This window comes from Aphelocoma coerulescens, chromosome 3 (assembly GCF_041296385.1).
Source record: "Aphelocoma coerulescens isolate FSJ_1873_10779 chromosome 3, UR_Acoe_1.0, whole genome shotgun sequence".
Taxonomy (NCBI): domain Eukaryota; kingdom Metazoa; phylum Chordata; class Aves; order Passeriformes; family Corvidae; genus Aphelocoma; species Aphelocoma coerulescens.
Genome location: NC_091016.1, coordinates 122,992,468 through 123,005,320, shown reverse-complemented (window position 1 = coordinate 123,005,320; position 12,853 = coordinate 122,992,468). Strand labels below are relative to the sequence as shown.

General features: G+C 46.7%; 1 protein-coding gene across 1 annotated transcript in view; it reads right to left on the bottom strand.

Moving 5' to 3' along the window:
- PINX1 (PIN2 (TERF1) interacting telomerase inhibitor 1) overlaps positions 1–12,853 on the bottom strand; it is a 61,401-nt gene that overhangs the window by 48,057 nt on the left and 491 nt on the right. The window contains exons 2-5 of the mRNA XM_069011848.1: positions 7,832–7,941; positions 5,956–6,048; positions 5,518–5,596; positions 1,762–1,854 (exon numbers count right to left, since the gene is read on the bottom strand). Coding sequence (XP_068867949.1) covers positions 1,762–1,854; positions 5,518–5,596; positions 5,956–6,048; positions 7,832–7,941 — 375 coding nt within the window. The remainder of the gene's footprint in view (positions 1–1,761; positions 1,855–5,517; positions 5,597–5,955; positions 6,049–7,831; positions 7,942–12,853) is intronic.

Sequence of the window (12,853 nt, the reverse complement as noted above, 5' to 3'; positions counted from 1 at the left end):
CCAAAATCTCTGACCTCAAAATGAATCTTGTAATGGCCAAAAAAACCCAAAACAAAAAAAATCCCCAAATCTGACGATTCAACCTGTTTCTTTTCCTTGGGATCCTTTCCTGCCCCCAGAGGGTAAAGAGACACATCAGCCTAGAGGAGCAAGTGTTCCCCAGCTTCCTCCTGCCTCACTGCACAGCCTCTAAATGGCTTTGTGCAAGCAAGCTGGATGAGATTGGGTCTGTTTTCAGCTTTATCTTGGCCAAGGCTTGGAATGTGACACCTAAAATCCTCCTGCTCCCGTTTTTAGGCTACGCTTCCTTTCCATGCCTCCCCTGGGTGCATCCCCCATTCCTTCCCTCTCAGAAAACCAACTCAGCTGACAGCCCAAATCTCCTGCAGCATCACAGGGGAGCAGCTACTAGAAAAGCAGCTGAAATCAGTGTTTTAATCTGAGGTTGGGGTGTATTTCCCAGATCCAGGGGTGGCTGTTCCTCCAGCAGTGAGGCTCCAAACCAGCCCCAGGAGCGGAAGCCACGTTTGGTGCCGTCGCTGTTCCCTTCTCCCGCTTTTGTGTGAGCTTGTCTTGTTTAGTCTGAAAGGAAGCAGGACTGGACTTCAACAACAAGGGCCACGACAGCATGAGCCTTTCTCAAATAACTTTTCCTCTTTCTCAGAAAAAGGACAATTTCCCTGTGTCAGGCCACAGAGGGTACAAGCAAATGAGGAGCTGCCTTGTGGAAATGTGACCAAACAAATCAGGGATACTGGGAATATGAAAGCCTTGAGCTGTATTTTACATGTTCAAAAGACACTTCTCTTTTCCTCTATATTTAGTAAAAGGTTAAATCCGAATCAAAGTAAGTCCTCTTTGCTACTACCTCAAGCAGGCCATGGCCTCTGCACTTGCAAGCCCTGAACCAATTTAATTGTTTAATGTCATAAAGTGGCAAGCTCATGTTAACAGCTTGGACTTAAAGGTTGAATTAGCCCACTAAAAATCCCAAACCCCAATATGAAAATTTGGCCTCCATTCAGATATCAATTAGCTCTGTTTTAGCAGAGGCATTTGCTGCTGGAATACATGACATAGAGCTTTCAGTTTAATAAACCAGCCATTAGTGGAAACTGATCCTATCCATGCCCTGAAACAGGCACACACACCGTGTGAAAGGGGAACAGAGCAACAGGGACAGGACTGAACAACTGTCAAGGGCCACGACCTGGACTGACTCAAATCATGTCATCACTCTAAGAAAGAAAGAAATTACTGAACTCCACAAGTTCTTGGTAAAGTTTTTGCGGCCACCAAGCGCTGCCCTAATTTATCCCAGAAAGTATCTGATCGATGAGCTCTTTCCTCTTCCTTCATGCAGGTTTAATCTGATCCCTGATCTCATCCACATGATCTCTGAGCAGGGGTTACTGGGGATTGCAGGGTTTAGTGCCACGCAGATGCCTCAGTCACTCCCACCTCACCTTTGCCTCCTGCTCCCATCCCTGCCCACGCCCTGACCCTCAGAATATTCGCTGCTCCTTTATTCAGCTCCTTCCCTTAGGGATTGTTTTATTCCCAACATCAGCCTAAGGCCATCCAAAATTGCCCAAAACAAAGAGGAACAGCACATTAGAGCTTTAAGCAAGTTGCTGCAGGGGGTGTTTCTAAACCCAGGTTTTACTTGCGTAATTTAGACTCCAGAAGGCAACAGATCACCTTGACCAGGGTTTGTTCTAATCTTGGCCAGGGCTTATGAAACAACAAAACTCCTCTTACCTTTGGCAAACTTCATATAATGGACACGTTTCTTGGAAGATTTGGATTTTTCTTCGAGGCTGAATGTCTTTTTCTGCTTTTTCACTGAGGGCTCTAAAAAAAACCAAAAACAAACCCCAAGCAAACAGGTTCCAGCTCTGTTAGAGGCATTTTAACCACCAAATTCAAACATCAGTGTTTTCAACTTTTTCTCTCAAAATTCAGTCAACAACATATCATAAAATATTATTGAAGGAAGCACTCAAGTTTTTGCTTGATTTTTTTTTTGCCCCATCCCTTCTTTCCCATTTCCAATCCAGTGTAATTTGAAAAGGCAGATAGAGCTACTCCAGGTCAAAGGCAAATCCATCTCTGTGGTTAGAAAATAATAATAGTGCTATTTTTATGGAGTGTCTCCAGAACCAGAGTCTGACAAATATGTAAAAAATAGTAGGAAATAAAATACTGAACCTGACTGAGCAAAAAGAAAAAGGGGGGAAAAAAACCCCACAGGATTTTAGTTCCTAACCCTACACAAAATACCTTTATTTGGACATAAGCTGATACATCTGTGTAAGGAAACTGAATAGTGACAAAGCATTTCTGTCCCTGAGGCCAGCTAGAACAAATTGCCACATCCCTATTATCTCATTTTCCAGGCTTCCAGAAGAGGGACTGCATCTAAACTGTCCTCTGGGAATGGTCTCCAGGGCTGGCTCAGTCCCAGAGTCACTCAGGAGTGCTTTGGGAGATTGTGAGCAGGTTAAAGCCACGTGAAGGATTAATCTCACTATTTAACAGCACAGAGATCACGTTCCTGTGCTGTGCAAGGTTATTTTAGGGGTACAAATGTTCTCTTTGCAGCCACAGAGCCTGTCAATTTACAAGAAAGAGAGAATTAACCTGTTGTACAGCTAATTACTGCCTTACTAGTCCTGAAAAGAGGCACCACAGGAGTCTCTACTCTGTAGCTCCAGAGAAGGTTACTCTGGTGAGATGTTTTTTTTCCTCCCAGTGGGATGGGTAGGGAAATCAACCCATACCCCGAGGGCCAAGTTGAGTCACTTTTTTTATATGATCCCACCCTGGAAAGCTCTGCAGCCCAAGCTTTTCTGCCACTGGAATTCCAGCACTTCCCTGTTTGATAGGCAGTGCCACCTGATGACAGAATCCCCGAGCTAAAACTGAAATCCTCAGCCTGCAGTGCGAGAGCTGAGGGCCAGCAGGCTGAGATCCATTCTCTCACTCACACATTAAGCCCTGATGGGAAGAGAAAGGACCAGCAAATCAGTTTTTAACAAAAAAATCATCAATAACAGGGTCTGTGGGGAAAGCAAGGATCACAACTAAAATATCTTGACAGAGATACAGCACTTTGAGCCCGGTTTCCAATCTCCTGGTAGCAAAAGGAGCATTACACAGCAAAAGGTTTCCACAGAGCTTCCTCCTCCACGTTATTCCTACAGGGAAAGGGGCAGCAGCACCGCCTCGTGCCTGCAGAGAGGGATTTCACTCCAGAACATGCTGGTACTTGCAGTGGGCAGGGAAATACATCCCTGTGTCTTCCAGGGACTGGAAAATCCTGACAAACTGAGCAAGCGCTGCAGGAATATTAATGTGCTTTTCAAAGAAATTCAGTCAGGCCAATAAAGCCACCAAAGTGGCATTTCTGCAGCAAATCTGATCGAAGTGGAAGTGCCAAAGCGCAGGCAGGGTGTTGTTCCCACATTTTATCAATGGGAAAGGGCAGCCATCATCACTGAGGACCCCAGCAAAACAGCCTGGAATTATAGAATGGTTTGGGTAGGAAAAGACCATGTAGTCCCAAACCCTTCCACTATCCAGGGTGGCTCCAAGCCCCATCCAACCTGGCCTTCCAGGGATCCAGGGGCAGCCACAGCTTCTCTGGGCAAGGGCAACCTGTGCCAGGGCCTTACCACCAGTAGATGAATTTCTTCCTAACATTTAATCTAATCTAAACCTGCCCTCACTGGGTGCTCAGCTAGGAAAAAAAAGGAAAAGACAGCTAAAACTGAAGACACTGAGGGTATTTGAGTGTTGGCATCAACCCCCACGGGTCCGTTCCTTTCCGACCTCTAATTGCAATCAAGCTCTGGCAACTGCACCAGTTCTTTAAGAACAATGAAGTTTTTCAGCTGACTTTTAATGCAGTTTGGAACTGGAGGATGGCCAATAATGTAACATTTGCTCCTGCAGCACAGCTGCAGGCAGAGTTTTCTCTGGATGAGTTCTGCCAGGTTCAACAATTGCCAAAAAAACCAAGTTTCGGAGTGATGCCTTTCTGTAAATCACCAAATGTGACTCTGACCTGGAATTTTCAAGGTGCACCCAAATTTGCTCTCAGTGATTGAAAACTTGTCCCAGCTTCTAAAAGGACCAAAAGAACTGAGTGAAACAGGGAGAAATGGGTGTTTTCAAGGGTCACTTTGCATGAGGTGACCCAGGCAAGAGTGCAGAGCTTAAGACCAAGCCTTGCTCCCTGAACCTGCCTCTGCTGACTCACCGTGGCCCTGGGCAAGTAATTTCAGCTCTCTGCTCATCAGTCTGCAGGTTTCCCACCAGTTACACCTCCCTGATCTTCCCAGGGCTCAAGTTGCAACTTGGGTAGGATTTAGTTCTAAAGGTAGACAGGAACTTCTGGAATTTCCCCGTGAAGTGCTCTCCTAGCGCTCGAGGAGCTGAGTGACAGCACTGAGTCCTGGGTGGCCTCAAAATTCCACAAGGATGACTTGCACAGCAAGTTAAAAAAGGTCTTTTGAGGCATCAGGCTCAGAATTTTAATCCTAGCTCTCCAGGATTAGAAAACTTCCTTGCTAAATGATTTTCCTCCTCTTCTTTCTACATTTTTTCTCCTACAAAACCTTCAGTGCTCAAAGGTTACACAAATGAATGAATGAATAGTTGGTGAATCCACTAAGCTGGCAATGCTGCCCCAGCAGCACACGGACAGGCTGTGTCCAAACAGGAGCCCTTGGTTTAACAACACTTCAGAAAGCTGTTTAGATACAAAGTCAGCATGTAAACATGAGTTTAACTAGAGGAGAGATGATAAATCATTTGATAAAGCAGTTCTTTCTCTAAGCTGACATCCACCACAACTTTCTAACTTCATTTTCACAAAGCAAGGTCAGCTTGTAAGAAACTTTGCAAAAATAGAAGACTTTAAAAATAGCCCTTTTGGGAAAGTTTCCCCACTCGTGTGCTCAACACAAGGGCTACAAAAATCACTTTATACCACACTCAAAGCAGAAATGCAGAACTCTGAGGCAAAAGCTACGGAGCAGCTCTCCAAGGACAGGAAAAGGAGGTATTTAAGAAGCCACTGGAGCATGGAAGCCAAGTGTGACAGTTCATTAGCAAAAGGAAGGCAAAACACTGCAGTGCTGAGTGATTTCTGTGAGCCTTCAGACAGACCTGGGGTGCTTCATAAAGAAATAACTCTTCCTGTAGGTACAGCCCAGGAAAAGTGTCCCAAATATTGTGATCTGGATAAAATAAACAAGTTCAATATCTTATGTTTTCCTTCCTCAACAAAAAGCCTTTCTTTGAGTCCTGAGAGCAAAACTGATGCACTGAGATCTGCAAATCCATGGTCATGGATGGCAACACATCCTTTGGCTCCCAGTAATTTTGGGGAAGAAGAGGGAGCTGTCAACCTTATTTGTAGCCCAAACTAGGCCTCAGGAACTCTTTTAAGACACAGAATGGAAACTCTGCTGAGCTTCCAGCATCTGATTGAGCCAAGCATGAGCCTACCTGTTTCACCCTGTCCATGGCAGTTATTCAGCTCAGCCAGAAGCTGGTTGAAGTCATCCTGATGAGCAATCCAGTTGTCCTGTAAATATCACCCACATGAACATAAGGCAGAAGTCTTCAGAACTAACCCAAGTTTTACTAAACCAGGTATTAAGACTCCAAGAAGTAAATTAATTGGATATATCCAGTTCCTGTTGGTGGGAGGTGGTAAAACCAACAACAGCTCCTACAGCCACCCCAAAGTGAAATGAAATTATCAGGGTTGTGTTGGAAAGTCCTGAACAATCCTGTTTGGTACGTGCTACCACCAGGTGTGACAACAGATTTCACTGATGTTCCATTCAAATAATTGTGCTGTTGCTGAAATGGGATCCATTCCCTGCCCTGGGTCTAGTGCTCACCTCGTGATTGATGGTAGCCCCTAATCCCAGCACTCACCTCGTGATTGATGGTAGCCCCTAATCCCAGCACGTCGTTTTTCACCTTAACCCTGATGTGTTCTGGATTTCCTTGTTCCTGAGCCCCGAGACCCTAAGGAGGATTTGAGGGTAAAAATGTAAGGATTTTACAGCAGCAGTTAGAGCTTTTGGATTGTCAGATAGTTCACAAAGAAATAGACCAAGAAATCACAACTTCCTATGAATTTGCCTGCTTGTAGCTGAACTCATTCACAGGCATTACCACACAACACACAAAGGCTTTTAAATTCACTACTTAAGCCTCCAGCAAAGCATTACAAACACTAAAACAGCAACAACATGAAGTAGTTGGGTGATTAATCAGGAAGCCACCTGACATTCCTAAGCAAGCCCAAAGTGTTTCCAGCTTTCCAACAAGACTCTATAGAAGAAGAACATGCCTCTCCCCAAAAATCCCTCTGTCACTGGGAAGGATAATGGGAGTAAGGCAGATCCACATGGAACACACAATCCAGAACAAATTTATATGGGAGGAGAGCAGGGAGGGGCAGGGGAGAAGCAGACTGGAGACATCAGGACATTCACAACTTCTTCCACCTCATTTGTGCTCATAATTGGATGAAAATATTGGAGCAAATGACTTTGGGGTTCTTTAATATGAAGCAATAATCAGGTCCAGGGTTATCTTTCTTAACTGTATGATCAAGGCTAAAAAATTAAAAGGCAAAGCTTTTGGTTTAAAACTTTGCTCCTGGGACCTGCTTTTTGCCTCATCTATCACAAATCATCAGCCAAGTGTGTTAGAATTAATAAACATTTATGTGCTGCTGCAGTGCAGAGAAGCCCTGCAGACACATCCTGGGATAGCTAATATTTGAAGGAATGAGGCATGTTTGGACAACCAAAGTGGAGTTTTTCTGATCAGTGGGGTGGAAAATTTGCCTTGAAACTTCTGCTGACCAAAAAATATGGAAGCAAAGCAGGACACTCGGCCACACAACCTGCCCTGACCCAATTCCAACACAACCAATAACAGGACTGGTGTAAGCAGCTTAACTTCCCTGCCCAGATGGGCTTCTGCCCCTTAATTTGATCAAGGGAAAGTTCCATTTGTCCAAGTTTGCAGTGGAATGGAGACATAAATCCTTCTTGTACAACTGCTGCCAAGGAAGATCCAGTAGCTTGAGTGGGAAACATTGTGAGACAACTGAGGCAACAGTTTAAATCCAAAAACAGGCTTTAAAGCATTCACAGAATTGAGAATTATCCTAATTGTATTCCTGTTAAGGAAAGTCTATAAGAGGAAATCTAGAAGGAGAATTAAAGGAAGTAGGGGTTTGTGGGGATTCTTATCATTAAATACTCTGATGTGCAGCCCCAAATCTCAGCTTTGCTGAGGCACCTCTGTGGAATTAAACCTGCAGTTTGCAGGTGTCTGTGCTGACCTGGAGATTGCTATTAGTGCCAGAAACCAGTCACTGGGACCACAGGTCCTGGCTGGAGCTGGGAAGGGACACAGCTCACAGGATACAGCATTTTGGGGGTTCAAGGAGGAGAGCAGAAAAAAAAAAATTGAAACCAGGTGGAAGATTAAAGCAGGTCCTGCAGTTGCTTTAAAGAGCACCACACACAGGGAGAGAATTGAGGGTTTAAAGGCAGCTTAAAACCTTTAACCTGATTTAACGTTCCAACTCCTGCTCTCACTTGGGAATTTAGGTTGTCAGAGAATGGAGAGAAACTGGAAAGCAGGAGAGGCACAAACAAGACTTTGTAACTAAGTGTAGAAATCTGTCACTGCTCAAATTCTCTGTGCACTTAAGAGAATAAATCAAATGAGAGTTTGATTTATGGCAGTTTTAGACCCTTCAGCGATATAATTTTCCCTTAGATCCTACCTTTCCTTTGGACCAGCCCATCTTTTCCAGCATCTTCTGGCCAAACTTGGAGTCATCGTTGCTCCAGGCGCTGTTTCGTGGATCCACGGACCACTTCTGCTTTCTCCGGGCTGGAGCAGGAAGGGAAAATTCAAACAGCCTCTACTGGCATTCCCAGAGAGTTCTTGGTATTGGATCAGTTCAACCAAAGCTCTTCATTGCAAAAACACCACTCCAGAACTTAGGCCAGACCCACCATATTTTGGGGGTTAATTTTACTAAACAAAAACCACCACAACAATAAAAGCCCAGTGAAAATATTAATTATTAATGGAAAGATGCCAAAGCAGAATTGCTGCGGAAGTTGCTGTCCCTCAGGATGGGCTGCAATTCAGGGGAAGCTTTAAGGATTACCATTTAGGTGTAAATTCCATATTTATTCCAATTTTGTTTTACATCTGGCTTCAACATGGAATCTACAGAGGAGGAGATTATGATGCAGCTCTCCCAGTTCTGGACAAAACCCATTCTCTAGACTTCCCTTTAACCAGAACCCAGAAATTTTAACATTTGCCTTCTGAACAAAAGCCAAATCAAAGATCCAATGTAAGTGAACAGAGAAAGGGAATTACAGAACACAAACCCGTGGGATTTCAGCTTTTGGATTTCTCAAAAAATGGTTTCTGGGAAAACTGAAAAGCTGCCAGAAATGATTGCAGGAGTTAAGTGATCCAAAGGAAAATCAAGGCTCCTTTGTCCTATACAGATTCCTGAAGAAATTACATTCTCCCAGACCCACATGTTGCCTTTCCCACCAGGAACAGCTTCCTTGAAATCAAGGAAGAGAAGCCAGCCCAGTTAACCACTCACTTGAAGTGTGCACCTAAACCCAGGCAGGAAGAGAACCTAAATAAACAAGACAAACAAAGAATGGAAGACAGGAAGATCACAAACTTCATTAAACACCATGGGAAATGCTGGATCAAAAATGACCGGTTAACCCAAGGCCACACAAAGGCAGGGAGAAGCCAAATCCAACGAGGTGTTTTCAATGTAATCAGGAAGTCATCGTTCCCTAAAAGACAAGATTTGGGATTTGGGCCAGAGGGACTGAATATTACAGGGATGTTTGACTAATTTTTTGTCCAGTTTTGTTTCATTTGTAAGGAACTAAGGCTGGCAGAATGTAAGGTGGGGGCTTTTTTTAACAAGCTTCTGAAACTCTGAAGCTCCAAACAGTCCCTGACCAGCTTTTACAGTGGGTTAAACGCCCGAGGGCTGTGAGGGGAATCCAACCTTTGCCTGGTTCACTGCTCTACAGGAAACAACTTATTAACCTCAGAGGCTGTGGCTGCCTCATGCCTGGAAGTGTCCAAGGCCAGGCTGGATGGGGCTTGGAGCAACCTGGGCTAGTGGGAGGTGTCCCTGCCCATGGCAGGGGGTGGAATGGGATGATCTTTAAGGTCTCTTCCACCCCAAACCATCCTGGGATTCTGTGATTATTCTCACCAGGAAGCCTTGAGAGCAGCACCTCCTCCAAGCCCCGCCCGTGCTGCCAACAAAATGTGAGGAAGCACCACTGTGGTCTCTGATTTTTAACTTCTAAACAAACTGGGATTCTCTGCTGCCCCACGGAGAACCAGGGGGTTCAGCCTGGAGAAAAGGAGGCTCAGGGGGGACCTTGTGGCTCTGCACAACTCCCTGACAGGAGGGGGCAGCCAGGGGGGTTGGACTCTGCTCCCAGGGAACAGGGACAGGAGGAGAGGGAACGGCCTCAGGCTGTGCCAGGGGAGGTTTAGATTGGATATGAGGGAATATCTTCATGATAAAAGGTGGTCAGACACTGGAAGAGCTGCCCAGGGTATTCCCCATCCCTGGGGGGGTTTAAAAGCTGTGTGGATGTGGCACTTGGGGACATGGGTCAGTGGTGGCCTTGGCAGTGCTGGGGGATGGTTGGACTGGATGATCTCTGAGGGATTTTCCAACCATAATAATTCAGATTCTATGATTCCAATAGAGTTTATGCTTCCCACTTAAGCAGCTGCCCTCCTTTTCACTCACATTTCTTCATTTCTACCTCTAAAATCCCTCAATTTACATCAACTTTCCCTCACTCAGCCACCAAAAACTGTTCAATGCCCTTTATAAATCCAACATTTTAAGTATGTCCATACTCTTACACTCTCTGTAAGTAGTTCCTCAGGTGGTGACTTTGCAAACCCCAAGAAATTAAATCCAATGCAATTCCTACAGTTGTAAAACCACCCCATGTATCTCAGGATTTATCAACAATGGGTGAATTAACTTCCAGATTGAGTTGTTTGATGTGCTTTAAACCACCTCAAAAACGAACTTCTATGTTTTTTCCTGAGCATCTCCCTGTGGAGAAGCCCCTGAGATGTTTTGCTCCTGGGAGGATGTTGGTAACAAAAGCACAAGGGCACCAGACACAAGTATTTCTTAAGCTTGAAATTAAGAGACCTTCCCTTTCTCAGCACTTGCAATCCGAGTATTTCAAACACTGTGGGTTTAATCCTCGGATTTCTGCCAGGATAACATACTCTGATTTTTAAACAGGGTGACTTAAATGCAGGAAAAAAGCCTCAAACAAACTTGCTTTCATCTTTAGAGAAGTATTTAAGAAAGCCAGGAACAGCTCCATGCCATTTCCAGAAAACATAAAATCATCTTCCCTTTCCAAACAAACAACAAAATCCACTAATTAGTCAATAATTTATCAGAAATGTTTGTTCACTGATGTCTTTAAAGTGGGAGAGGAAATCAGGTACGAACTTCCAGCTACAAGATTCAGCTCCTAATTTAACACCAACTTTCTGGGCTGCTCCGAAAATGATGCCACAGACAGTGATGGAACTCCGGGAGAGCAGCACCATCCAGTGGAGAAAATCCTCACTTCCTTAGGGAATCACAGAATCACTGAGGTTGGAAAATCCCTCTAAGATCACCGAGTCCAACCCCAGCACTGCCAAGGCCACCACTGACCCACGTCCCCCAGTGCCACATCCACACGGCTCTGAAACCCCCCCCAGGGATGGGGACTCCAGCACTGCCCTGGGCAGCTGTGCCAGGGCTGGACAACTCAAATTCTCCGCTCAAACACTCTATGATCTGAAAAAGATCCACTGCTAATCCCTTTTGCCAAGATGAATTCTATGCCTGGAGCAAGTTTTTAACTATAATTTCGAAAAGTTCCCATCCAAACCCCTGCCGTGTGCCCAGAGAGGGTCTGGGAGCACAGGAAGGACCCAGCTCTGGAGCCAGGCTGGGAGAGCTGGGGGTGGTCACGTGGAGAAGGGAAGGATCCAGGGAGACCTCAGAGCCCCTTCCAGGGCCTAAAGGCGCTCCAGGAGAGCTGGAGAGGGACTTGGGACAAGGGCTGGAGGGACAGGACACAGGGAATGGCTTCCCACTGCCAGAGGGCAGGGTTAGATGGGATATTGGGAAGGAATTCTTTCCTGTGAGGGCGGTGAGGCCCTGGCCCAGGGTGCCCAGAGAAGCTGTGGCTGCCCCTGGATCCCTGGAGTGTCCAAGGCCAGGCTGGACGGGGCTTGGAGCAACCTGGGCTAGTGGGAGGTGTCCCTGCCCATGGCAGGGTGTGGAACTGGATGGGCTTTAAGGTCCCTTCCACTCCAAGTGAGTCTATTATTGACATGTCCAATTAAAACAATTAACAAATTCTGGAAAAAAGAGTACCAAAGTTCACATTGAAAATACCCAGAAAACTCCATGTGCAAATGCAGATTTGTTTTCCTCAATTCACATCTTCACTTCCCAATGGAAACCACATTTGTTATTAGTCTGTCTTGTCCATATTTCCTGCAGCCCAGCAAACAAATTCAGCAGACCCTGAGCTCTCGGTTAAGGGTGTCCTGACACCAGAAAGTTCTGTCAGAAATGGGGAACCCAAGTTCTCAATCACCTCAGAGATGAAAGTGAAGCTCTTTGTTTCCAATATCATGGGAATTTAAACAAAATCCATAGAATTAGGGGACATCCCGAGCTGGAAGGAACCCACCAGGATCATCCAGTCCAACCCCTGGCCCTGCACAGACACCCCAACAATCCCACCCTGTGCATCCCTGAGAGCGTTGTCCAAATGCTCCCGGAGCTCTGGCAGCCTTGGGAATGTCCCCATTCCCTGGGGAGCTGTTCCAGTGCCCCAGCACCCTCTGGGGGAAGAACCTTTCCCTGATATCCATCCCAAATTCCCCTGGCACAGCTCCAACCATTCCCTGGGTCCTGTCCCTGCTCACAGGGAGCAGAGATCGGAGCTGCCCCTCGGGAGGAGCTGCAGCCCCCGCTGAGGTCTGACCTCAGTCCCCTCTGCTCCAGCTGATCACACCCAGTGCCCTCAGTCCCTCCTCATTTGGCCCCTCCAGACCCTTCCCCACCTCCAAAGCCTCCTCTGGAGGGTCTCTAAAAGCTGTGGATTGGCAGAGCTTGAGCTCAGCTCCAGCACTGCCCCGGGAGTGACCCAAGCACCAAACCCAGCACCAACCCACGGCCCTGCCACGTCCCCGGGGTGCTCCCAGCACCCCTGGGCTGGAGGTGTCTCCCCTTAAACACACGGCCAGAGAGGGCACCGAGCCCCTGAAAGGACAAGCTGTCCCTAAAGGTGTCCAAGGGACATTCCCACTGCTCCTGCCCGGGACACGACAGACCCCACAGAGAAGCCCCTGCACCCCTCATCCTGCACCAGTGTCCCCCTGGAACCCCTTTCCCGGCCATCCCACCTCTCCCAGCCTCCAGACCCCATCTTTTCCTTAACCCTGCCTTTTCCTCAATTCCTGCCTTTCCCAGCCTCCATAGCCCTCCGTTCTTCAGTCCCAGGGATCCTTCCTTGAAGCCTTTTCTCGCCCTCAGCCCAGCTCTCCCAGGCCCCAGCCCCCCTTTTCCTTCACCCTGGCACCCCCTGCAGGCCCATTCCTGCCCTTTTCAGACCCGAAACCCCTCGTTCTCCAACATCGGGCACCTCCTGAGCCCCTTTTCTGGCCCCAGCCCAGGTCTCCCAGCTCCAAGACC